Source organism: Schistocerca piceifrons, chromosome 2 (assembly GCF_021461385.2).
Source record: "Schistocerca piceifrons isolate TAMUIC-IGC-003096 chromosome 2, iqSchPice1.1, whole genome shotgun sequence".
NCBI lineage: Eukaryota > Metazoa > Arthropoda > Insecta > Orthoptera > Acrididae > Schistocerca > Schistocerca piceifrons.
The window spans coordinates 612,637,156-612,663,146 of record NC_060139.1 but is presented as its reverse complement, the minus strand read 5'-3'; the positions used below and the strand labels follow the sequence as shown (position 1 = coordinate 612,663,146).

At 37.6% G+C, this 25,991-nt stretch overlaps 1 protein-coding gene across 1 annotated transcript in view; it reads left to right on the top strand.

Moving 5' to 3' along the window:
* The window catches only part of LOC124775505 (nucleolar pre-ribosomal-associated protein 1), a 177,585-nt gene that overhangs the window by 142,296 nt on the left and 9,298 nt on the right, over window positions 1-25,991 (top strand). Inside the window, exons 18-19 of the mRNA XM_047250338.1 lie at window positions 1,574-1,712; window positions 8,445-8,699. Of these exons, the coding sequence (XP_047106294.1) occupies window positions 1,574-1,712; window positions 8,445-8,699 (394 nt within the window). The remainder of the gene's footprint in view (window positions 1-1,573; window positions 1,713-8,444; window positions 8,700-25,991) is intronic.

Sequence of the window (25,991 nt, the reverse complement as noted above, 5' to 3'; positions counted from 1 at the left end):
ACCAATTCGATTCTACACAGAGTACGCGAAAGAACTAGCCCCCCTTCTAACAGCCGTGTACCGCAAGTCTCTAGAGGAACGGAGGGTTCCAAATGATTGGAAAAGAGCACAGATAGTCCCAGTCTTCAAGAAGGGTCGTCGAGCAGATGCGCAAAACTATAGACCTATATCTCTTACGTCGATCTCTTGTAGAATTTTAGAACATGTTTTTTGCTCGCGTATCATGTCATTTCTGGAAACCCAGAATCTACTATGTAGGAATCAACATGGATTCCGGAAACAGCGATCGTGTGAGACCCAACTCGCCTTATTTGTTCATGAGACCCAGAAAATATTAGATACAGGCTCCCAGGTAGATGCTATTTTTCTTGACTTCCGGAAGGCGTTCGATACAGTTCCGCACTGTCGCCTGATAAACAAAGTAAGAGCCTACGGAATATCAGACCAGCTGTGTGGCTGGATTGAAGAGTTTTTAGCAAACAGAACACAGCATGTTGTTATCAATGGAGAGACGTCTACAGACGTTAAAGTAACCTCTGGCGTGCCACAGGGGAGTGTTATGGGACCATTGCTTTTCACAATATATATAAATGACTTAGTAGATAGTGTCGGAAGTTCCATGCGGCTTTTCGCGGATGATGCTGTAGTATACAGAGAAGTTGCTGCATTAGAAAATTGTAGCGAAATACAGGAAGATCTGCAGCGGATAGGCACTTGGTGCAGGGAGTGGCAACTGACCCTTAACATAGACAAATGTAATGTATTGCGAATACATAGAAAGAAGGATCCTTTATTGTATGATTATATGATAGCGGAACAAACACTGGTAGCAGTTACTTCTGTAAAATATCTGGGAGTATGCGTACGGAACGATTTGAAGTGGAATGATCATATAAAACTAATTGTTGGTAAGGCGGGTACCAGGTTGAGATTCATTGGGAGAGTGCTTAGAAAATGTAGTCCATCAACAAAGGAGGTGGCTTACAAAACACTCGTTCGACCTATACTTGAGTATTGCTCATCAGTGTGGGATCCGTACCAGGTCGGGTTGACGGAGGAGATAGAGAAGATCCAAAGAAGAGCGGCGCGTTTCGTCACTGGGTTATTTGGTAACCGTGATAGCGTTACGGAGATGTTTAATAAACTCAAGTGGCAGACTCTGCAAGAGAGGCGCTCTGCATCGCGGTGTAGCTTGCTCGCCAGGTTTCGAGAGGGTGCGTTTCTGGATGAGGTATCGAATATATTGCTTCCCCCTACTTATACTTCCCGAGGAGATCACGAATGTAAAATTAGAGAGATTAGAGCGCGCACGGAGGCTTTCAGACAGTCGTTCTTCCCGCGAACCATACGCGACTGGAACAGGAAAGGGAGGTAATGACAGTGGCACGTAAAGTGCCCTCCGCCACACACCGTTGGGTGGCTTGCGGAGTATCAATGTAGATGTAGATGTAGATGTAGATGTAGAATTTTCAAATTATATAATTCAGGTAACATCCATATCAAATTTATTTTGGTGTTCAACATGTTTGTATTTATTAAATGTATTTGAACTGTCTGTTTCTTTCATATACAGTATTCATCGACAGTGGATTTTGGAAGTTATAAGAGATGGTTTAAAGAGTCCTCAAGACATTGAATTGTGCTTCAGATGTGTATTGTTCAAGTTACTTTTGGACTATTATTTTTCAGTTTTGGCTGACACTGAAACTAAGGTAATGTAACACAAAGAAGAAAACTAAAAATGAAGGCCACCAGCCTGTATAAAACAGATTTATAATATTTGTGATCAGTAGACAGATTTAAACTAAGTTAGCCATTTCATCTAACCAGATATCAGATGTACTTTGACAAATACTTCGTTTTGATGCATGTTTCAGTTCCAACTAAAATTAGTCTTGTTTACAATGTTAGTTCCTCTCAAAGCAATTCCCTTCCTCCACGTTTTAAACTATTTTGCCTCTTTGATCCATCAATGATGACTTTGAAATCTGCCTAAGTATTTTTGTATTTCCTTATATTTTTGTTTTGTTTCTGATTTACAAGGGGAGGCCACAACATTGGGAACATGGATTTACTGCAAACTTCGTACACTCGTAGTACTCCATGAGGACAACAAAATGTGTAAGCAGTAGCGCATACTTCTCAAGCGTTATTGAGAAAATTGCAAGATAATTTCGGTCGTCAAATATATACCTGTGTATGGCCATTTTTACCATGAAGCACCGGCAGCCGAGTGATTAGCGTTCAAGCCCCGTAATCGCTGAGTCACTGGGTCGAGTCCCGCTCGTCAGTGTTTTTTTTTAAATTTACAATGATATTTGGTAGCCTACAAATTTTTATTATCACAAATAATATAATATTCATAACTACCGACTAGTAAATGACCAAACGCGTAAAGTGATGCTGAAAATGTGTGCTTGTTTGTGATTTGAGATATCCTTTATACCTGGAAGGAGCCCGACACGACTTGTTACCTCCAAGTTTTGACCGGCACAGACGGCTTTCGAAAGATATACAATTAATCGTCGCTTTCAGCATTATGAGTACAAGTTGCAGGATAGATTACGAGTACAAGTTGCAGGATGGTATTTTTCGTAAAAACATGAAAAACAAAGTTAAACAGCACCAGCGACATTGAATAAATGCTATGTTTCCACACACGCAAGGTCTTTTGAGGTTTTCCGTGGAAAAACAAACCTCACTAACATTTTCAAAAACCTCTCTTTTGGCTGATAATTTGCAAACAAACCGTGCATAATGCAGCATTTCCTTAAATATTGGTGCTGATCATTGGTCATGCAGTATCGAGTTTATTTTAATAGTGTCTACACGAGAAGCAATTTCTCATTCTGTTTCGATTAAATAAGAACAATTTTGAAGACACGGACAAGCATACATTTTCAGTATCACTTTATGCGTTTGGTTGTTTACTAATCGGTAGTTATGAATATTATATTATTTGTGATAATAAAAATTTGTAGACTGCCAAATAACATTGTAAATTTAATAAAAGTTCATCCGATTACGTGTATTTTTCCCATTACATCAATTGTAGTATAAATACTAAAGAAAATGACTGTGTTAGAAATTAAAAAAACTGACAAGTGGGACTCGATCCAGCGACCCCGCGATTATGGGGCTTGGAACGCTAACCACTCGGCTGTTGGCACTTCATGGTAAAAATGGCCATGCACAGGTATATATTTGACGACCGAAATTATCTTGCGATTTTCTCAATAACGCTTGAGAAGTACGCGCTACTGCTTACACATTTTGTTGTCCTCGTGGAGTACTACAAGTGTACGAAGTTTGCAGTAGATTAGATTAGATTAATACTTGTTCCATAGATCATGAATACGACACTTCGTAATGATGTGGAACGTGTCAGGTTAATAAAAGATGTCTGTACAAGATATTACATTACACAAAATATTGCATGACACTAATGTTTAAAGTGGTTTTTTTTCCCCTCCCTCAATTTATATCTAAAAATTCAGCCAATGAGTAGAAGGAGTTGTCATCTAGAGATTCTTTTAATTTATTTTTAAATGTTGGTTGGCTATCTGTCAGGCTTTTGATGCTGTTTGGTAGGTGACCAAAGACTTTTGTGGCAGCATAATTTACCCCTTTCTGTGCCAAAGTCAGATTTAACCCTGCATAGTCAAGATCATCCTTTCTCCTGGTGTTATAGCTATGCACACTGCTATTACTTTTGAACTGGGTTGCATTATTAACAACAAATTTCATAAGTGAATATATATACTGTGAGGTTCCCTAGATCCTTAAATAGATGTCTGCAGGATGACCGTGGGTGGGCACCAGCAATTATTCTGATTACACGTTTTTGAGCAATGAATACTTTTCTACTCAACGATGAATTACCCCAGAATATGATGCCATACGAAAGCAGCGAATGAAAGTAGGCATAGTAAGCTAATTTACTGAGATTCTTATCACTAAAATTTGCAATAACCCTAATAGCATACGTAGCTGAACTCAGACGTTTCAGCAGACCATCAATGTGTTGCTTCCAGTTAAAGCTCTCATCAATGGACACACCTAAAAATTTTGAAAATTCTACCTTAGCTACAGACTTCTGTTCAAAGTCTATATTTATTACTGGAGTTGTTCCATTTACTGTACGGAACTGTATATACTGTGTTTTATCAAAATTTAAAGAGAGTCCGTTTACTGAGAACCACTTAATAATGTTGTGAAAAACATCATTTACAATTACATCACTTAGTTCTTGGTTTTTGGATGTTATTACTATACTTGTGTCATCAGCAAAAAGAACTAACTTTGCATCTTCATCAATGTGGAATGGTAAGTCATTGATGTATATCAAGAACAGTAAAGGACCTAAGACCGAACCCTGTGGGACCCCGTACCTGATAGCCCCCCAGTTTGAGGAATCAGCTGTTGTTTTAACATTACATGAACCACTTATTTCAACTTTCTGCATTCTTCCAGTTAAGTATGAATTAAACCATTTGTGCACTGCCCCACTCAAACCATAATGATTTAGCTTATCTAAAAGAATTCCATGATTTACACAATCAAAGGCCTTTGAGAGATCACAAAAAATACCAATGGGTGATGTCCGGTTATTCAGAGCTTTTAATATTTGATCAGTGAAAGCGTATATAGCATTTTCTGTTGAAAAGCCTTTCTGAAAACCAAACTGACATTTTGTTAGTACTTTATTTTTACAAATATGGGAGGCTACTCTTGAATACATTACTTTCTCAAAAATTTTTGATAGGGCTGTCAGAAGAGAGATTGGGCGGTAGTTGTTGACATCTGACGTATCTCCCTTTTTATGCAATGGTTTTACAATGGCATATTTCAGTCTATTGGGGAAAACACCCTGCTCCAAAGAGCTATTACATATGTGGCTGAGAATCCTACTTATCTGTGGGGAACAAGCTTTAAGTACCTTGCTGGAAATGCCATCAATTCCTTAAGAGCTTTTACTTTTCAGTGAGTTTATTATTTTACTGATTTCAGAGGGAGAGGTTGGTGGAAATATAGTTGTTTCAAACTGCACAGGTATGGCCTCTTCTATTAGTAGCCTTGCCTCTTCTAGTGAAGATCTAGATCCAATTTTCTCCACAACATTTAAAAATGATTATTGAAAATATTTTCAATTTCTGATTGTTTGTTAGTACACTTGTCATTCAGTTTTATGGCAGTAAAGTCTTCCTGTGCTCTTGGTTGCCCTGTTTCCCTTTCAATAATATTCCAAATTGCTTTAATTTCATTATCAGAGTTACTGATATCAGACATGATACACATGCTTCTGGACTTTTTAATAACTTTTCTTAGTACCGCACAATAGTTTTTATAACATTGAACAATTTCGGGGTCAGTACTCCCTCTTGCTGTTAGATACAGTTCTCTTTTACGGTTGCAAGATATTCTTGTTCCTTCAGTTAGCCAAGGTTTTTTATATGTTTTCTTGGAATTATGGTTAACTATTTTCTTGGGAAAACAATTTTGAAATACCCTTAAAAATGTATCGTGAAATAAGTTACATTTCAAGTTTGCATCGGGTTCCTTATACACTTCATCCCAGTCTAGCTGCTGTAGGCTTTCCCTAAAGTTTGCAATATTTATATTGTTAATTGAACGCACTGCTTTGAAATTCTGATTTGATATACTGCATGGAGCTATGTCATGTACTGTAACTAGCTGTGCACCATGATCTGAAAGACCATTCTCAACAGGATAAGCATTTATGTCCTTAAACTTATCTTGATCTATAAAAAAGTTATCTGCTGTTCTTTGTTATCCGAGTAGGAAAATCAATGGCGGAGCTTAAATTGAAAGAACTGAGTAATACTACAAGGTCATTCTTCTTATTACACTCTTTCAGGGAATCAACATTGAAATCCCCACAAATGATAATTTGCTTCCCCCTGTCTGACAGATAGCACAACAAAGCATCCAAGTTTTCTAGAAATAGGTGGAAATTCCATGAGGGGGCCCTATACACTGTTACAATTATGAAAGTGCCATCATTTAGTTTTAGTTCAGTGGCACATGCTTCTGTATGTTGCTCTACACAAAATTTTTTAGTTTCTAAATTTTTTACACTGTGGAAGCTTTTGACATATATGGCAACTCCTCCTCTCATCATATTATCTCTACTTACATGTGCAGCTAATTTGTACCCATTGATGCTAACCTTTTGCATATCAGTGACAATGTGATGCTCAGACGGGCATAGTACATCTATTACATTCTCAGTTTCTATATCTTCTAAACAAAGCAGAAGCTCATCAGTTTTATTCTTCAATCCCCCAACATTTTGATGAAATATGCTAACATTATTTTTCACTTTACTTTTGTGAGTATCTTGAACTTTTTTAACATCTTTAGTACTTGCCTGGCTGAGTTTCCCACTGGACACTGATCTTACACTAAAGAAGAGTTTCCACCATGAGATGTAGTTCCTCCCCCCTTTAAATATCCTGCTATCAGCCTAGCCAGTTTACCCTTCCCTTTCTTGTTGAGGTGTAGGCCATGTCTAGTATAGTCCCACCTACAGAGTGAATCAACAGGAACCACACCAATGTGTGACCCTGCACCAGATCTAAGTAGCCGTTCCAACTCCAAATTAACTCTCCTGACAGAAGAGCTCAAATGAGGTCGGTCGTGGCGCTCCAGAACCGACACAAACCCAACACCGGTATGACTCGATGTTTATGCAATCTTTGCCAGGTCACACTCTATGCTGTACCCCGGATCTCTGTCAATACTGTTGCCCGGCCCACCCACAATAACCACGGTACCTTCCCTAGTAAAGCCTCTACATAGTGAACCTAAATCCTCTGTAACGTGCCCCAGTCCAGCACTAGGTTTGAAAAAACTTGTGACCTGGTATTCTGACCCTAATTCATCTTGCAGAAGTTGGCCCACACCCTTAGCATGCGAACTACCTAGCAACAAGACTTTCTTTCTCTTTGCAGACTTTCCTACATTCTTATACAATTTGCTTCTGAAAGCTTGTTGAGTCCTGTCTACATCTACTTCTGTGAGAGGCTCATCAGTTTCTGACTGAGGAAACAGGTCAAACCTATTTTTTACAGTAATAACAAAGCTGTCAGAAGAATTTCTTGGCCTGTTCCTTACGCCTGTTGCCACTCTCCACCCCTGTTTACCCTTCTCCCTCCTTAACCTGCCCAGTTCTCACCTAGCCTCATCTAACTCAGCCTGAAGGGCAGCAATTTTCCCATCCTGTTCCACAATCTTTCTATCTCTACTGCATAGCCTACAGAACCACTGATGAGTCTCGCTCATTTTCCCAATTCCCACGCCACTACAATCGCCCCAATGAAAAAAGTTACTACATCCATCACACCAGACCCCGGAGCTAACGACTCTACGGCACGTCAGGCACTTTACACTCATAGTACAAATCGATCAGTAAATCCGCGTTCCAAACGTTGTGGCCTCCCCTTGTTAGTGTCCCAGAAATGCAAACTATTCTTGATGATAACATTTTCCTGGGACACTTTATGACTGATTTGGCACTAAAGATATAAACACAATTCAGATGAAGTTATGTGACTAACAGAATTATGTTCCAGATTGCAATTTAAGTTAAATCATGTTTTGTGAATACATTCAGTGTGCAAACCACACGTAGTTTATTCCCTCATTCTTGTCCATTTAGAGTGTTTTATTCTATGCAAATGACTTTGTGCATGGAATGTTAAATGCTGATGAGAGCCACCTATCACATGAAATGCCAAGAATCATTTTCAACCTTTTCAAGCACTGCCTCAAAATTTTGCCAGTACCTAGTTTTTGAATAGCTTGTTGCTTGTAGTGGTAAGTCACTCAATGTCTTGACACTTTCTCACTAGCTAAAGTGACCACATTCATAAGTGTAATAGTGTGTCTATGAATGCATTCATTCTCCTATTTCACCCTTACTTACTAAGAGTTCCAAATACTGGGATAATATTCATTGCACAGCTCTGCACTACTCAAGAGGACATGGAAATTTATATTTGCCATGAAATCATCTCTGCAGTCAAATGTTTGTGAGGCGGTTCCAACCTCCACCTCCCCCTCCCCCCCCCCCCCCCAAAGCAGTGTTATTTTTTTCTTCTTCCATTTATATTCCTTCTTTCACCAAATATCACCACTTTTAGTTATAAATAATATCATCTTAAAGATAACCTAAGAGATGCTTATGTATTGGTACCATCAATTTTGAAATTTAATTGCCATATCTGGAAGTTAAGCCATATTCTGGGCAGTTGTAAATGATGTATTTGTCCATTTTAACTCTTCCATAAGGTGGGAAAAGAAATCCTCTCCCAACGTTATTTTTACAATCAAGAGTCATTGTACTTTCCTCTATGATGACAAAATTTTAATTTTATTATATGTATTTATGCTTATCACATATTGATGATTTTAATTTACAGGTGTTGATTGTCTCAGTGTTGGAATCTGCACTGAAAGTGCCAGGTGCAGCCAAACTTCTTACAAACAGCTACAGTGTAATTGTGTGGATGATGGCTGCAGTGGATCGTTTGACCAGTAGTGAAACAGGCCTTGCCAGAGCATTGCTTGGTGCCATTGCAACACTACCAGTTACATTACCATCACTACCAGCTCTTTTGATAAATTTCTTAACCCATTTACCCGCAACCGTGTTAGACTTACGTAAATATTTGGAGGTTTGTTTCCAATGTTCAACAAAATTTTGAAATATAGCAGCAGTATTTTTAGACTATTTTTAACTTTAAGGCATATAGTATAACTGTAATAATATGGGGATCACTGTTGAATGTTTCTCATTGTCTTTATATTTTTTATTAGCTTCACAAAAGCTGGGGTATAGATAAACATCCGTACCATGTTCATTATTCATAGTTGAATCGTAAACACTGTGTGTTCTTAACTTAGATCAGCACTCATCACACATTCCAATTATCATCATGGTCATGAGAACATTAATAATAATAATAATAATAATAATAACAATAACAATAATCCAGTGTTTTTACTGTATTAGTTCACCTTGGATTCTCTTTATTGACTTGTGTTGTTATCTTGCGGTTAGTTCACATGATCCTACAAAACAAGTAGTTTCCCTAACTTTTACAGTAGTTGAATTCTTTCCTAATTTCCTGTGTAGTTCTTGATCAACATCAGGAATCAGCATTGTTTAATGCTGCTGCTGAGAAAAGTTAAGGACCTTCAAAAATGATGAACAAATGCACTAGTGAGCTATAAAAGAGAATTTAGATGTACTGCTTCACAGAGAATAGATGGTTTTTCTTTCATAAATTCATTACTCATTGAGATTTTTCAATGAAAGATTGTGAGCTTATTGCTTTGTGCATGAAGTATTATGGGAGCATAACATTTTCTGAAAGTGGGCACCTTTTGCACTCTTGATGATGAAGTCTATGTTTTGAAGCTATTTACCCTGTCCACTTTAGCATTTCCATTGTTACTTGCTAACTGTTTAGCTGTTTTTTGCTTCCTATGCATATGTTCTGTGCAATTTGTTTGTTCTTTCTCTCCCTTTCAGATATCACTTTCAAAAATAGTGAAATGTCATAAAATAAAGCACAAAGTGTGTAACATTATAGACATGTTTTGAATTCCTCTTTTTGTACTGCTTACCTGCTGATGATTATTTGGTGTTGTAAACAGTTGTTAAATAATTGTGCGTAACACTAACAAGTTTATTTTTCATTCTCATTACATTTATTGATACTACACATGTCACGATGAGTCACAGTGACCAGCAAATTAGGTAGTAACTTTGACAGACATAATAACACAGGCCAGCAGTTCACACAGTGTATGAGTGATCCAAGAAAATTTACAAGTGGAAACACACATAATTAACATAATAACTCAGTTCTTTGAATGCTAAATAATGACTGAATAGTACTGATCTGGAACTGGTGTAGAAATTTACATTTGGCTACTGGATGCCGACTGACTAAGACATAGTAACTACACACTTTAACTGTGCAACCATGAGTGCCTAGAAACTGAGGTACTGTGCTGATTAAATGTTTACCACTGATTGACTGTGACCTGCTGCGTGATGCGTATTTAAAAACCCAATTAGTACAGAAATTACAAAATGGTAAAATCTGCAGTAATTTCATCTTCAGCAACAGTGTAAAAGCTAGGAAAGATATATAATGCATATACAAATTAGACTGTAAAGTAATTTGATTTAACTGTAATTTATGTAATTAAAAATGGTAGAAATGGTAGGTACTATTTTATGAAAGGGAAGTTGTAATATGCACTGTAGATTCTGAAGAATGCCAAGAATTTTGTGGAAAGTTACATTTACTAATTTGAATAGTTTGTTAATTAACATGTTATTTTAGTTAAAGTATATATTTTTGGAAACAGGAAAATTGGGGCTACAAAACTGTCCACTGGAATTATGAAACGTTTACAGTTTAAGATTCAAATTTTGTGGAGTATCATAATTTTGAAGAGGAATAATTTTGTAAATACACAGTTTTTGGAGCGTGGAATGTCAGATACCTTAATCGGGCAGGTAGGTTAGAAAATTTAAAAAGGGAAATGGATAGGTTAAAGTTAGATATAGTGGGAATTAGTGAAGTTCGGTGGCAGGAGGGACAAGACTTTTGGTCAGGTGAATACAGGGTTATAAATACAAAATCAAATAGGGGTAATGCAGGAGTAGGTTTAATAATGAATAAAAATAAATAGGAGTGTGGGTAAGCTACTACAAACAGCATGGTGAACGCATTATTGTGGCCAAGATAGACACGAAGCCCATGCCTACTACAGTAGTACAAGTTTATATGCCAACTAGCTCTGCAGATGATGAAGAAATTGATGAAATGTATGATGAGATGAAAGAAATTATTCAGGTAGTGAAGGGAGACGAAAATTTAATAGTCATGGGTGACTGGAATTCGAGAGTAGGAAAAGGGAGAGAAGGAAACATAGTATGTGAACATGGACTGGGGCTAAGAAATGAAAGAGGAAGCCGTCTGGTAGAATTTTGCGCAGGGCACAACTTAATCATTGCTAACACTTGGTTCAAGAATCATAAAAGAAGGTTGTATACATGGAAGAATCCTTGAGATACTAGAAAGTATCAGATAGATTATATAATTGTAAGACAGAGATTTAGGAACCAGGTTTTAAATGGTAAGACATTTCCAGGGGCAGATGTGGACTGTGACCACAATCTATTGGTTATGAACTGTAGATTAAAACTGAAGAAACTGCAAAGAGGTGGGAAGTTAAGGAGATGGGACCTGGATAAACTGACTAAACCTGAGGTTCTACAGAGTTTCAGGGAGAGCATAAGGGAACAATTGACAGGAATGGGGGAAAGAAATACAGTAGAAGAAGAATGGGTAGCTCTGAGGGATGAAGTAGTGAAGGCAGCAGAGGATCAAGTAGGTAAAAAGACGAGGGCTAGTAGAAATCCTTGGGTAACAGAAGAAATATTGAATTTAATTGATGAAAGGAGGAAATATAAAAACGCAGTAGATGAAGCAGGCAAAAGGGAATATAAATGTCTGAAAAATCAGATCGACAGGAAGTGCAAAATGGCTAAGCAGGGATGGCTAGAGGACAAATGTAAGGATTTAGAGGCTTATCTCACTAGGGGTAAGATAGATACTGCCTATAGGAAAATTAAAGAGACCTTTGGAGTAAAGAGAGCCACTTGTATGAATATCAAGAGCTCAGATGGAAACCCAGTTCTAAGCAAAGAAGGGAAAGCAGAAAGTTGGAAGGAGTATATAGAAGGTCTATACAAGGGCGATGTACTTGAGGACAATATTATGGAAATGGAAGAGGATGTAGATGAAGATGAAATGGGAAATAAGATACTGCGTGAAGAGTTTGACAGAGCACTGAAAGACCTGAGTTGAAACAAGGCCCCGGGAGTAGACAACATTCCATTAGAACTACTGAAAATTACCGAACTATCAGTTTAATAAGTCACAGCTGCAAAATACTAACGCGAATTCTTTACAGACGAATGGAAAAACTGGTAGAAGCCGACCTCAGCGAAGATCAGTTTGGATTCCGCAGAAATGTTGGAACACGTGAGGCAATACTGACCCTACGACTTATCTTAGAAAATAGATTAAGGAAAGGCAAACCTACATTTCTAGCATTTGTAGACTTAGAGAAAGCTTTTGACAATGTTGACTGGAATACTCTCTTTCAAATTCTAAAGGTGGCAGGGGTAAAATACAGGGAGCGAAAGGCTATTTACAATTTGTACAGGAACCAGATGGCAGTTATAAGAGTCGAGGGGCATGAAAGGGAAGCAGTGGTTGGGAAGGGAGTGGGACAGTGTTGGAGCCTGTCCCCGATGTTATTCAATCTGTATATTGAGCAAGCAGTAAAGGAAACAAAAGAAAAATTCGGAGTAGGGATTAAAGTCCATGGAGAAGAAATAAAAACGTTGAGGTTCGCCGATGACATTGTAATTCTGTCAGAGACAGCAAAGGACTTGGAAGAGCAGTTGAACGGAAGGGACAGTGTCTTGAAAGGAGGATATAAGATGAACATCAACAAAAGCAAAACGAGGATAATGGAACGTCGTCGAATTAAGTCGGGTGATGCTGAGGGAATTAGATTAGGACATGAGACACTTAAAGTAGTAAAGGAGTTTTGCTATTTGGGGAGCAAAATAACTGATTATGGTTGAAGTAGAGAGGATATAAAATGTAGACTGGCAATGGCAAGGAAAGCGTTCCTGAAGAAGAGAAATTTGTTAACATCCAGTATAGATTTAAGTGTCACGAAATCATTTCTGAAAGTATTCGTATGGAGTGTACCCATGTATGGAAGTGAAACATGGACGATAAATAGTTTGGACAAGAAGAGAATAGAAGCTTTCGAAATGTGGTGCTACAGAAAAATGCTGAAGATTAGATGGGTAGATCACATAACTAATGAGGAGATATTGAATAGAATTGGGGAGAAGAGAAGTTTGTGGCACAACTTGACAAGAAGAAGGGACCGGTTGGTAGGACATGTTCTAAGGCATCAGGGGATCACAAATTTAGCATTGGAGGGCAGCGTGGAGGGTAAAAATCGTAGAGGGAGACCAAGAGATGAATACACTAAGCAGATTCAGAAGGATGTAGGTTGCAGTAAGTACTGGGAGATGAAGCTTGCACAGGATAGAGTAGCATAGAGAGCTGCATCAAACCAGTCTCAGGACTGAAGAAGACATCAACAACAACAGTTTTTGAAAAACATAATATGTCTGTTGGAAAGAGGGAACTGTGGGTTTCAATTAATGTTTGTCAGTCCTAAAACAAATAATTATTAGAAGAGTGGAATTTTGAAAAGCACATGATTTTAGTGATAAGAAATTTAGAATATTTCGTCAAAGAAAATATTTTCCCAAAAAAACAATTATACTGTTATCATTGTTGGTATGAAAACTAAACATTGGGTAACGTTTACCAAAATACAGCAGAGATAAAAATATAAAATTTCGTGTATTCGTAGTGTCGATGGTAGGCAATGAATTCCTCATTACTCCATTTTGTTAAATTTTACAGGAGAAGTAAAAACCATTTCTTAAAAATAGAAAGTGATAAAGATAAAGGAGCTATTATGTAACTATTTAGTAGAAGCCTACCTATTGACAGATTAAAGAAATCCATGCACTTTCAAATCTCTCTTTGATAATGGGGTTACTGCTCACTGGAATTACTAAGTTTCACAGCCAAGTGGAGTTACAAGGTTTTCATTTCCTACCATTGATATAGGCATTACTTGCAGAACAGAAAATAAAACATTATTCAATGAGTGAAATTATAGCAACAGGTACCATTCCACCTTGCTATGTTTGAAGTGCTCAGAGATACTTTGAAATGACTTGGACATCACTTAGATGCAAATCTCTCACACATACAGGTGTTGGCTGATTTGTATACGAATATTTCCATATGCACAGCTGTTGTGTTAAATGTATTGAAGAAAGCTGGATCAGTTATTCATAAGAAACTTCCTTCTTCCATAAATACTCAGCTTTTCATATACTACCATGTGATTTTCAGTGCATGCAGTCTGAAGATTAATTTATCCTAAAGTTGAAATTTTGCCTATTTCAGAGTTTGTTTGTACTGTTAATGATTTCTGACAAAGCTCCAAAAAAACTGAAGTATCTTTTGCTTGCTAACTTTCCTGTAATTTATAAGTTATGAAGACACTACACTTCCCTGTTTAGCAGCACAATTAAAAAACTGTGATTCAGTGGAAGCTGTAGCATCTGTTATATGGCATACACCAGTAACCAATCCTCCATTTCCAGTACTGTTATATCTGACAGGGAATGTGGTTTACAGATCCCAGATATATAGCAAGAGTTGCATGCCACAATAAACACATTTCAGTTTTTCATACAATGAACATAATTTTATTATAATTTGAGGATAACATGTTCATAAGTTTTAAAATTATTTCAGAAATTTTAGACTCACTCTCCCATTATCATTCAGTGTATTGAACCTATAAGATTTGGATGTGGTATCTGGAATTCCTTCCATATTGTATTCTTGATGTTTCCACAATTCCCTCCAAATTGATTTAAAAGCTCTATACCGAACAGTCAGTGCCAGTAACTCACTAAACATGGTATCTGTTGTGTCAGCCATCTTCAACACATATACCACTCTTGATACCACACATACAAGATAATTCACCTAAGCTGTTAACATCAAATACTTCCAATACAGTTCAAGATATCTCAGTTCTGTTTTCACCCAGATTAATTGCAAGAAAATGCCTACTATATGACGTATAGCCTCAAACCATAACAATATTGCTTGTAGCAGTATTGTTGTCAAGTTGTTTTTGCTTCCCCAAAGTGAAACTGTTATAAATTTATCATAATAGCAATTTTCTGCAGCTTGCAAGATCCCCTCGCTTCTAAACTGATACTGTTATTACTCAGCTTAGCTGCGAGTCCGTAGAGGGTGGTATATGTGACATACAGTGAAACTGGTCAGCATTTCCACCTGGAATTTGCAAGTGTAAGTCGGACCTTCCTTGATCCGCCTTGGTGGGTCGTGTCGTCGGATTTCCTCCTACCTGTGTGCGGTGCAGCTCTCGTAAATGTCATCCCGTGCATATTCTTCATTGGTGCATTGGATGTCTCTGTCAGTGGAAGCTAATTATCTGAAATTGCTGTCCATCAACTTTGTAGTATCTATTTACTCGAAATTAACATTCAGAATGCCGTAATATCACTTTTATTCCTATTAGATCAATAATGAAACACTCATGTCACAAACTACTCGTAACTGAGAGCATGGCTACCATCAAACAAGACAGGAAGAGCTCTTAAAGCCGACTGCCGACTTTGGCCCGCAGTCCGTATCTCTTACTAGTTTCTTCACAGTTTATGGATTTCCGATCAAGTTCGTACTTCCTAAGATATGCATCTGTTAATGAATGGGTGTGAATTTTAACGAGGTAAAATTATGATAAATAGTTTTAAACATCTAGAGGCTCCTCCTAGTATTCATGTTGTCATAAATGACTTTATTTATTAAATATAAATAAACAAAATCGTTGACTTTGGCGCCAAGATGGCAGTACTTCCCGTCATGTATATTTCCCAGGCCAACGCTTGTTACTACAGTCCAGCGCCAAGCCCCATCCCACTACATGCGACATATGGTCGCTTTGTCACCTAGCCAGCCAGCGTGGGAAATGCTCTCCGATTCATGGCCAGCTATGGACTACAGCACTTCCTAACTATCATGAATACATCAATGAGAGACAATAATTTATTAAAACTGGTAAAAAATGTCTTCCTCGCATAAGAGACACCTTACAATCTGCTGCACAAATATTTGTTTATAAATAATTTGAACACTTGGGTTTGTGAGGGGAATTATAATAATTTCTGCTGCTTGTTTCATCAGCTGGGTAATGACAAACTCAGTGGCATTTTGCTTTCCAAAAATCTGAAAAGTAATTTTGAAGAAATTACAATATTTTGAACTTAGGATATCTGTCCTTGAATATCAAATTGATTGCTGTCATATGAAAATCATGATATCAGAAATGAGCTGTTAAATTCAGCTGATGGATTTCTCCAAGCTGATGCAGCTAAGTGCGTCTAATTGCAGATTCAAAGTAATGGAGAAAATTTTCATTGAAAACTGATAATAGTACTTTTCGGCTGCAAGAAGTTAGCCCAACACCAACTGGAAAGCAATAAATGTAGTGTGATTCACCAGGTAACTATGATAATAGTTCTGCCGCCTCCTCCTCCTCCTCCTCCTCCTCCTCCTTTTTCTTCTTCTTTTTCTTGTTCTTCTTCTTTCAAAAAATAAAGATGAATCTTACAAAGTGAATGGATACATAAAACAGAAAAGTGAGGCATAAAGATTTTTCTTCTTCTTCTTCTTCTTCTTCTTCCTCCATCATGCGTTAGGCTTTCCCTCAGCCTGTTGCAGCTACACCTGGTCCTTCCATTGTTTTGCATGTCTTCCAATGCAACTTTTACCTTGCAGAGTATATCGCCAAAAATGTAGTGGTAATCTTGGCTTCTCCATTTGTAGCAGGAATATCCATTTTTGTCGGTATTCGCCAACCTTATTGTTTATATAGAAAATATTTAATTCTTTCCTGATATCTTTAGTCTAGCTTGGTATATCCTGCTATGTACCTGAGAAATTTCATTTCATTGGCTTATAATATTATTTTATCTTTCTTTTTCATTACCCAAGATTAACTTCCATATAGTAATGTTGGCACTGACATATCTTTATAAAATTTTAGATACATTTCTGTTCTTACTTTACGTTGGAGGGCTCTTCTAATAGTGCCATTTAAGTAGTTAATGTGGTTACTAGCAATTTGAATCTATCTACTTGCTCTATGATCTTGTTGTCTATAATCATTTTTGTTCTTACTGGATTTTTTTCCACAGAAAGCCATGGCTTTTGTTTTTTGTATTGCTACTGACATATTATATATCTGGCATGTTTGGTATAGTTCGTAGGCAGCTCTCTGTAGTCCATTATTCGAAATTAACACTAGGTCATCCGTGAATAATAAATTCATAATGTGATCTTTTTGATTGAAGTTATGTGTATAGTTTCATTCTCCATTGCCGTATAACGTCATCAATGTATATATTAAAAATCATTGGAGAGAGGCTGCAACCTTCTCGAACTCCTAAATTAATAGCCTTTGTTGTTTCTTCGTTATACCAAATAATTTGCATTCTTGTATTAGCATAGATCTTTTGAATTACCTGTACAGTGTGTGTTGGTATAACTCTTCTTATTAAAACTTCCCACTGTAGCTGTCTATTTACTTTATGAAAAGCCTTTACATAATAGGCAAAAAGGATGTGTATTTCTTTATTGAATTCCTTATGTTCTTCTGTGATTTGCTGTAGCATAAATATGTTGTCTGTACAGCTTCTCCCCTTTCTGAATCCATTTTATTCTTCTGACAGCAGGCACTCCATTATGGGTTTTAGTCTTTCAGTTATTATTCTAGCATAGATCTTATATGCTATATTTAATAAAGATTCTTAAATAATAATTTCACACAAACAAACAAATTATCAGTAATTTAACATCAAGATACGCATCTTCAGTGCAAAATTGTATCAGTGACAACAACAAGAAGGAAATCATGAACATTAGTGATCAGAACTGCTTACATAATCAATTGTTCGATGTGCCCACTAACTACTGTGATATTCATTTGAACCAAAGAGATCTGAACATGCTGAAGAGATCATTCATTGTCATTGGATACACTGCAAAAGTGTATTATTTTAAAATGTCTTGAGTCATTTTAACTTAAGCATAAAATTCATTTTTGAGCATATGACAAAGAAGTTAAGGTCACTGGTGTATCGAATCAGGCGAATATGCAGACCTCCTGATAATGCCTTCATACACTATCTAGTGACCAGGAAAGGGCTTGGGGACCATGTGCATAACCACTGTGGGTAACGAGCAGTAGATGAACCACATATATCGACATGGTTCAAATAATATCTCTCCTTGAAGAGGCTTGATACTTTGACAAGGAATTGTGTGTATCCGTTACGTGATAATATTCCTAAATGAAGCTACAGCCAGACCACTAAAATATGCCACATGATAGCTTGCATGCTGTTGGCTATAATCTGATGGCAAGGATGCAATAGCTGCCACCACACATGCCTAAATCTGATAACTCCAAGGTTTGCTTTATAAATGGAGGCTGCAATTAATATGTTTATAAGCCATCACATAATGAAGTATACATAAGTGCAACAAAGAATATTTTTCTAACAATGGAGAGAGCAACTAAGGAGAAAAAGCATTTGATATTATGTGAAACCAAGAAATAAACTACAACCAAAGTTATTGATAATGTTTATGAGCAGTTGTTCCAAATTGTTACTGCAATAGCTGCATATAAAATGTGATATAATAATGTTAACTGTAGCATACCAAAGAACATACTATCCTCCAGTCGTAGAATAAAATAAAGAAAAAGATGCATGGCCTACTCAGTTGCACAAAGAATTAATTTGGTATACATTTACTCTTTGGAGAAAAGAGAACCACTTGTATGAATATCAAGAGCTCAGATGGAAACCCAGTTCTAAGCAAAGAAGGGAAAGCAGAAAGGTGGAAGGAGTCTATACAAGGGCGATGTACTTGAGGACAATATTATGGAAATGGAAGAGGATGTAGATGAAGATGAAATGGGAGATACGATACTGCGTGAAGAGTTTGACAGAGCACTGAAAGACCTGAGTCGAAACTAGGCCCCAGGAGTAGACAACATTCCATTAGGACTACTGACAGCCTTGGGAGAGCCAGTCCTGACAAAACTCTACCATCTGGTAAGCAAGATGTATGAGACAGGCGACATACCCTCAGACATCAAGAAGAATATAATAATTCCAATCCCAAAGAAAGTAGGTGTTGACAGATGTGAAAATTACCGAATTATCAGTTTAATAAGTCACAGCTGCAATATACTAACGAGAATTCTTTACAGATGAATGGAAAAACTTGTAGAAGCCGACCTCAGGGAAGATCAGTTTGGATTCCGTAGAAATATTGGAACACATGAGGCAATACTGACCTTACGACTTATCTTAGAAGAAAGATTAAGGAAAGGCAAACCTACGTTTCTAGCATTTGTAGACTTAGAGAAAGCTTTTGACAATGTTGACTGGAATACCCTCTCTCAAATTCTAAAGGTGGTAGGGGTGAAATACAGGGAGTGAAAGGCTATTTACAATTTGTACAGAAACCAGATGGCAGTTATAAGAGTCGAGGGACATGAAAGGGAAGCAGTGGTTGGGAAGGGAGTAAGACAGGGTTGTAGCCTCTCCCCGATGTTGTTCAATCTGTATATTGAGCAAGCAGTAAAGGAAACAAAAGAAAAATTTGGAGTAGGTATTAAAATTCATGGAGAAGAAACAAAAACTTTGAGGTTCTCTGATGACATTGTAGTTCTGTCAGAGACAGCAAAGGACTTGGAAGAGCAGTTGAACGGAATGGACAGTGTCTTGAAAGGAGGATATAAGATGAACATCAACAAAAGCAAAATGAGGATAATGGAATGTAGTTGAATTAAGTCGGGTGATGCTGAGGGAATTAGATTAGGAAATGAGACACTTAAAGTAGTAAAAGAGTTTTGGTATTTGGGGAGCAAAATAACTGATGAGGATCGAAGTAGAGAGGATATAAAATGTAGACTGACAATGGCAAGGTAAGCATTTCTGAAAATCATAGAGTGAGGCCAAGGGATGAATACACTAAGCAGATTCAGAAGGATGTAGGTTGCAGTAAGTACTGGGAGATGAAGAAGTTTGCACAGGATAGATTAGCATGGAGAGCTGCATCAAACCAGTCTCAGGACTGAAGACCACAACAACAACAACAACATTTACTCTCCTCAATATACGATACCAGTGGCACAATTCCATCCAATTCTTCTCCACCATCACTGGACTTGGTGCCAAAACTATCATCGTCATCATAAATCTTGTTCATTCTCATTTGTAATTCCATCTGTAGTCTGTACTTCTCTCAAAAGCTTACCAACGTGGTCTGTTTTCTTCTTCCGTGATGTGCCTGCAGTAGCAAGACCTTAATGTAACAGCCTTTCCACTTCCATTATTGTAAAAGACTTGTTATCATTTCGAATGTAAGCCTTGACGTCACTCTGAACCAATTCATTTATTTTAAAATGGCACTAGTAAGGCAGTAGCTTAATTATCACATGACCCTGTTTCCTTGTAATTTCATCTACGGACTTATTTTGTTTTTCAGGTAAATATAACAGCAGTTTTGTCATTCTCATGTTTGCAGCAATGGCTCTCACCTGTAACCACTGCACCATTGCACCATAGTTTCTTTGTGGTCACTGGTTGTTGGAGTTTTGCCTGATATCATAGAATGGTAAGGTGCATTATCCATTACAAATACTGTCGAATGACTAAACTGGAGTAACAAGTTTTTTAAACAACTCCATAGACTGTGGGTAGTCTATATCATTATGGTAATCACAGGTTTTTCCCAATCAAAAACCTAAAATTTCTTCACATACAGAACCATTTGAAGAGCCCGGTAGGTCACAATCAATTGGAATCCTTTTTCCATTGGTTGATGATTGCTGGTGTTTGGAGTGTCTTCTGTCCAGCATTTATCAACTGCTTCTCCTGCATTGACTTTACCTAACCATATAACTGAACGTGTATCCTTTCCTGCAATTTTGTGTCAGAAAATACTGTGAGCTGCAACTATAAGCTTTTTTGAACAACGGGTTTCATCCATATAACTTTTTAAAGTTAAAGCCCTTACTTTTTAACAACATTTTAAGTGACATTTTCCCCTCTGAGAAAAGTTGACATTTGTTAAAGAAATTACCAACTTCACTATTGAGGGGTTTTCTTTCCTGCTATAATATCCATAATTGTGCCATCGAACTGCATCAGTTTGAAACAAATGAAGATCTGTAACTGGACAAGGCTGCTTTCCTTTTTTTCCCAGTAGTACTTAAAAATACACTGTTTTTTCCATGGAGATGTATTCCATATGGTTTACTACAATATCTTGCAAGGTTTGAAGTAGCACCCTTTTCCTTATAACAGTTATTTGGTTTAGTCATAGTATTTTTGAACTGTATCAGCAGGAATCGATGCATGCCCACGAACAGAAATAAATTCTTTTTCTTGCTTGTAAAACTCTCACATTGTTCATAGTAATTCAAAAGTCTGACTATTTAATAACACTCCACAACACAACGGGTTATCACTTGGTGAATGAAATCATATTGGTGACATTCTTCATTAAATAGAAACTGTAGTTGAAGCAGTAACACAACAGAGCTATATAGAAGCAGTTGGTCGCACACTAACATGCAATGCTTACACAGCAGCTGGCAACATAGCAGTGTCGATGCCAGAATTTGCTTTTGTTGCTGTAATTGATTCAGAAAATGAAGCACCTCTTATTCCTCATTTGTTTGTCAGTCGTACTACTAACTTTAAGGTTGCTTGTGAAGTGACCTTGCAGCGATATGTTTCAGTGGCAAGGTTATAGGACCAATTACATAATCTTCAACAATCCCACTCTGCTGTGTCTGGTGGTCAACTTGTGTCTTCCAACGTCCATTGTCAGCTGCCCACTACTGCATATTTCTTCTGTTAAGATATTTATGATTTTAAGTGTTGTTTCATTCATAAGGAAGTTCCTTAAAGAAAGGCATGCTGCAGTTGAACCATGTGACATCTTCTGTGATCCCACTGCTTAGTGTGGTGTTTAAATGACTCAGAATATGGATGGAATTTGATTTATTGAAAAATGTGAATAACACTAAACTAACTTATTTTACAGGCACTTACAGCTTCTGCAGAGCTAACATGTGGATTTTAAACAAAAGGTCCTTTCACTGTAGGCTCCTTGCATTGCAGGCTTGGCCCCTTACTCTCTATGTGACATTGCTGTGCCCTTTCAACAACAGTTTTTCACACATTTGTAAAACTGTCGTGATTGTTGAACACAGTCAGTCAGTATATCTTTGTGCATACAGTCACCTGCTTTCATTGTGCTCCGTCTGCATTCTCCATCAAGAAATACCGTATCTCTCTTATCTTGGTTGTAAAAGACATTTCCCACTCCTAACAAGCTCACAACAGACAAAACACAAAACTCTCTTTGCCTTGTATACCACTGTCCCTGCAGTTAAATCTCTCTTTTCCTCAAGTACAAAGATCTCTTCACCTTTTATATCAGTGTCCCTGCAGTTAAACGTCCTTTTTCCTCCTCTTTTGATGCAGTGTATTCCCTTATTTGGTTACGAAACCACAAACTCCTGCATACAACAGCTGTCAGTTAGTTGTTAATGTTATGACTGGTGTAATCTATTTATTTATTTATTTGCCCAAGAATCATTTTAGTACATTATTTCTACATGTGATATAGGACAGTGATAAACCTTGTTAATTTACAATGCAGTAGTCATTTTGATTACATTGTTGACATAATCAAAATGCATGATAATGTAGGTTGGTGTACTACATTGCTTCTACATGTGATAACAGCAGTTATTAAGTGAGATGACATGATAAGTGCAATGTAAACTATATTATGAATTGACAATTAGTAAAATTTGGTGAATGAGGTTTACTTATTACGATGTTCCATAAATTCAGACAACGAAATAGTAGCAGTTATCAAGCAAGAACTGTTCTAACTTTATTTTAAATGCATTTAATGTTGGTATGCATTTTAGGTAAGAAGGCAAATGGTTATATAACATACCTCCAGTATGATACACTCCTCTTGTACATAAGTTCATATTTACTGTGTTCATGTGTAGGTTCATCTTCTGCCTAGTTTCATGTGTGTGTATTTCATAGTTGTGTTTGAAGAGATTTTCCTTTTTTAAGATGCTCCCTTTTGTGAAAATTAGAATTTCGTTGAACTGCTTACTGGATTTCAGTGAGTGAATGAAACACAGTTGAATCCATCCCTTCCAAATCTAAGTTACTAACAGCAGGAATTGCAGAGTTTCATTTCAGAAAAATTAATATTCATATCTATCTAATATTACTGTTTCAAGAGACTATGCATAATAGTTGCAGTCCACCTGTTTGTTAGCTTCACATATTATGTTCCAGATATGACTCTTTAACAATGATTGTTTTGTTTTTTAAATGTTCAGAGACTAATTTGATGCAGTTTTCCATGCTAGTCTATCCTGTGCACACCTCTTCATCTCTGAATAACTACTGCAGTGTGTGTGCACTTGAACCTGCTTGCTGTATTAATATTTTGTCTCCCTTTACAAAACTCTTGCCCTGTTAAAGATATTCTTAGAGTTCCCAGTGTGGTTGTTTCCTCTGTGAATGTGGTAGCATTTACATAGGTCAGACCATTCACACTGTCACTGACCTTTGTGCAGAGCATTCATGATATATCAGAGAAAGGGAACTTGAGAAGTTGGCTGTGGCTAGGTATTGTGTAGAAAAGGGGCATAAAAATTTTGTAAAAATGAGAGTTTTGGTTCAGACACTATCATATTGGGATTTTGTTATCAAGGAAGTGATCAAAATCAGGATAAACAGCAACAATTTTAACAGAGGCCAGTGTACCCACTTAGTAGGACATGGAGGCGGACTTCAGCCATTGAGCAAAAGCAAAGATATAGGCTTGACACATGTAGGGACATGGTAGCAGCAGCTTCAAACATGTCACTGGCCGTTTACACCATGTGACATCACTTGGTCCTGCGGTGGACAGAGCCACACCAAGCTGCCCACATTGCCTTCCGTGCATACACCACTCCAGCCATCTCTAGAAGGTTTCAGACACTGCCATTATATCTACATAAGCAGAACACCGCGCCAGCCCCAGCCCTCATTGATTTCAACTCATGATGTCGTTGTTGAAGATAGATTTCAAAAGTTCAAGTGTTTTATTTGAAATGGTGAGGCTTGAAAATCGAGAAAATTTTAATGACCTGGAATAGTTTTTTCATGGCTGAATCTTCCGATGATCTCCATAATTCTGAGTGAATGATAGTGTGTTAGTTAGTTAGTTATATGTTCAATTGATCAATTTCACAGTAACCGTTACGATGTGGAACGTTTCAAGTGCAAAAAATAATCACATATGAATCAAGGTTTTTTAAGCTTAAAATTTTTATTGCCTACCCCATTCCCTTAAATGGCACAAAATGCATATCTTATACCTGTAGATTTATTTATTCCTGTTCAAGAATTCATGTATGGTATAGAAGGAGTTGTCAAGGAGATATGATTTCTGTTTATTTTTGAAACTATTACTGCTGTCTATGAGACATTTTATTTAGTCTGGTAATTTATTGAAAAGTTTCACAGCAGCATATTTTACTCCTTTCTGTGCTAAAGATAGGTTAAGTAGAGGATAGCATAAGTCTTTCTTTCTTCTGGTATTACAATCATGAATGTCACTGTTGTTTTTAAACTGGTCTATGTTGTTGAGAACAAATTTCATTACGGAGTAAATGTACTGTGGGGCTGTTGTAAGAATTCCTAACCTTTTAAACAGATGCTTACAAGATGTGCGACTATGAGCTCCACACATTATTCTAACCACTTTCTTTTGAGCAATGAATACTTTTTGCCTAAGTATTGAGTTACCCCAAAATATTATTCTGTATCACATCAGAGAATGAAAGTATGCAAAGTTTGTTAGCTATTTATATAGCCTCAAAATTGGCAGTTATTCTAATTGCAAAAATTGCTGAACCCAATCACTTTAGGAGAACCAAAATATTAATTTTCTGATCAAGATACTCATCTATATGCACACCAAAAAACTAAGTGTACTCTACCCTGGCTACTGACTTCTGTTGATGTGTTATATTCATTGAAGGAAATGTGTTCCTTGCAGCAGAAAATTGGCTGTACTATGTTTTTCCAAAGTTCAGAGAAAGGCTATTCACAGAAAATCAATTAATAATTTTTCCAAAGCCTTTATTTGTATCATATCTATTGGAGTTTCTTTTATTGGATTAATAATGATGCTTGTATCATCAACAAACAGCATCAGTTTAGCTTCTTGTTTCAGATGAGAAGGGAGGTCATTCACATATAACAAGAACAGAAGGGAACCCATGATCGAACCCTGTGGAACACCTAATGTAACTTCACTCCAGTTAGATGAAGTGGCAAGCTTCCTTAAATCACTTAAACCGTGTAAAGAAACATCTTGTTTTCTGTTCTGTGGATATGATGTAAACCACTCATATGCTGTTCCATTTAAATCATAGAATTGTAATTTCTGTAACATAATGTCATGGTTCACACAGTTAAGTGCTTTGCATAAGTCACAGAAAATTCCTATTGGTGACATTTTACTACACTCCTGGAAATGGAAAAAAGAACACATTGACACCGGTGTGTCAGACCCACCATACTTGCTCCGGACACTGCGAGAGGGCTGTACAAGCAATGATCACACGCACGGCACAGCGGACACACCCGGAACCACGGTGTTGGCCGTCGAATGGCGCTAGCTGCGCAGCATTTGTGCACCACCGCCGTCAGTGTCAGCCAGTTTGCCGTGGCATACGGATCTCCATCGCAGTCTTTAACACTGGTAGCATGCCGCGACAGCGTGGACGTGAACCGTATGTGCAGTTAACGGACTTTGAGCGAGGGCGTATAGTGGGCATGCGGGAGGCCGGCTGGATGTACCGCCGAATTGCTCAACACGTGGGGCGTGAGGTCTCCACAGTACATCGATGTTGTCGCCAGTGGTCGGCGGAAGGTGCACGTGCCCGTCGACCTGGGACCGGACCGCAGCGACGCACGGATGCAGGCCAAGACCGTAGGATCCTACGCGGTGCCGTAGGGGACCGCACCGCCACTTCCCAGCAAATTAGGGACACTGTTGCTCCTGGGGTATCGGCGAGGACCATTCGCAACTGTCTCCATGAAGCTGGGCTACGGT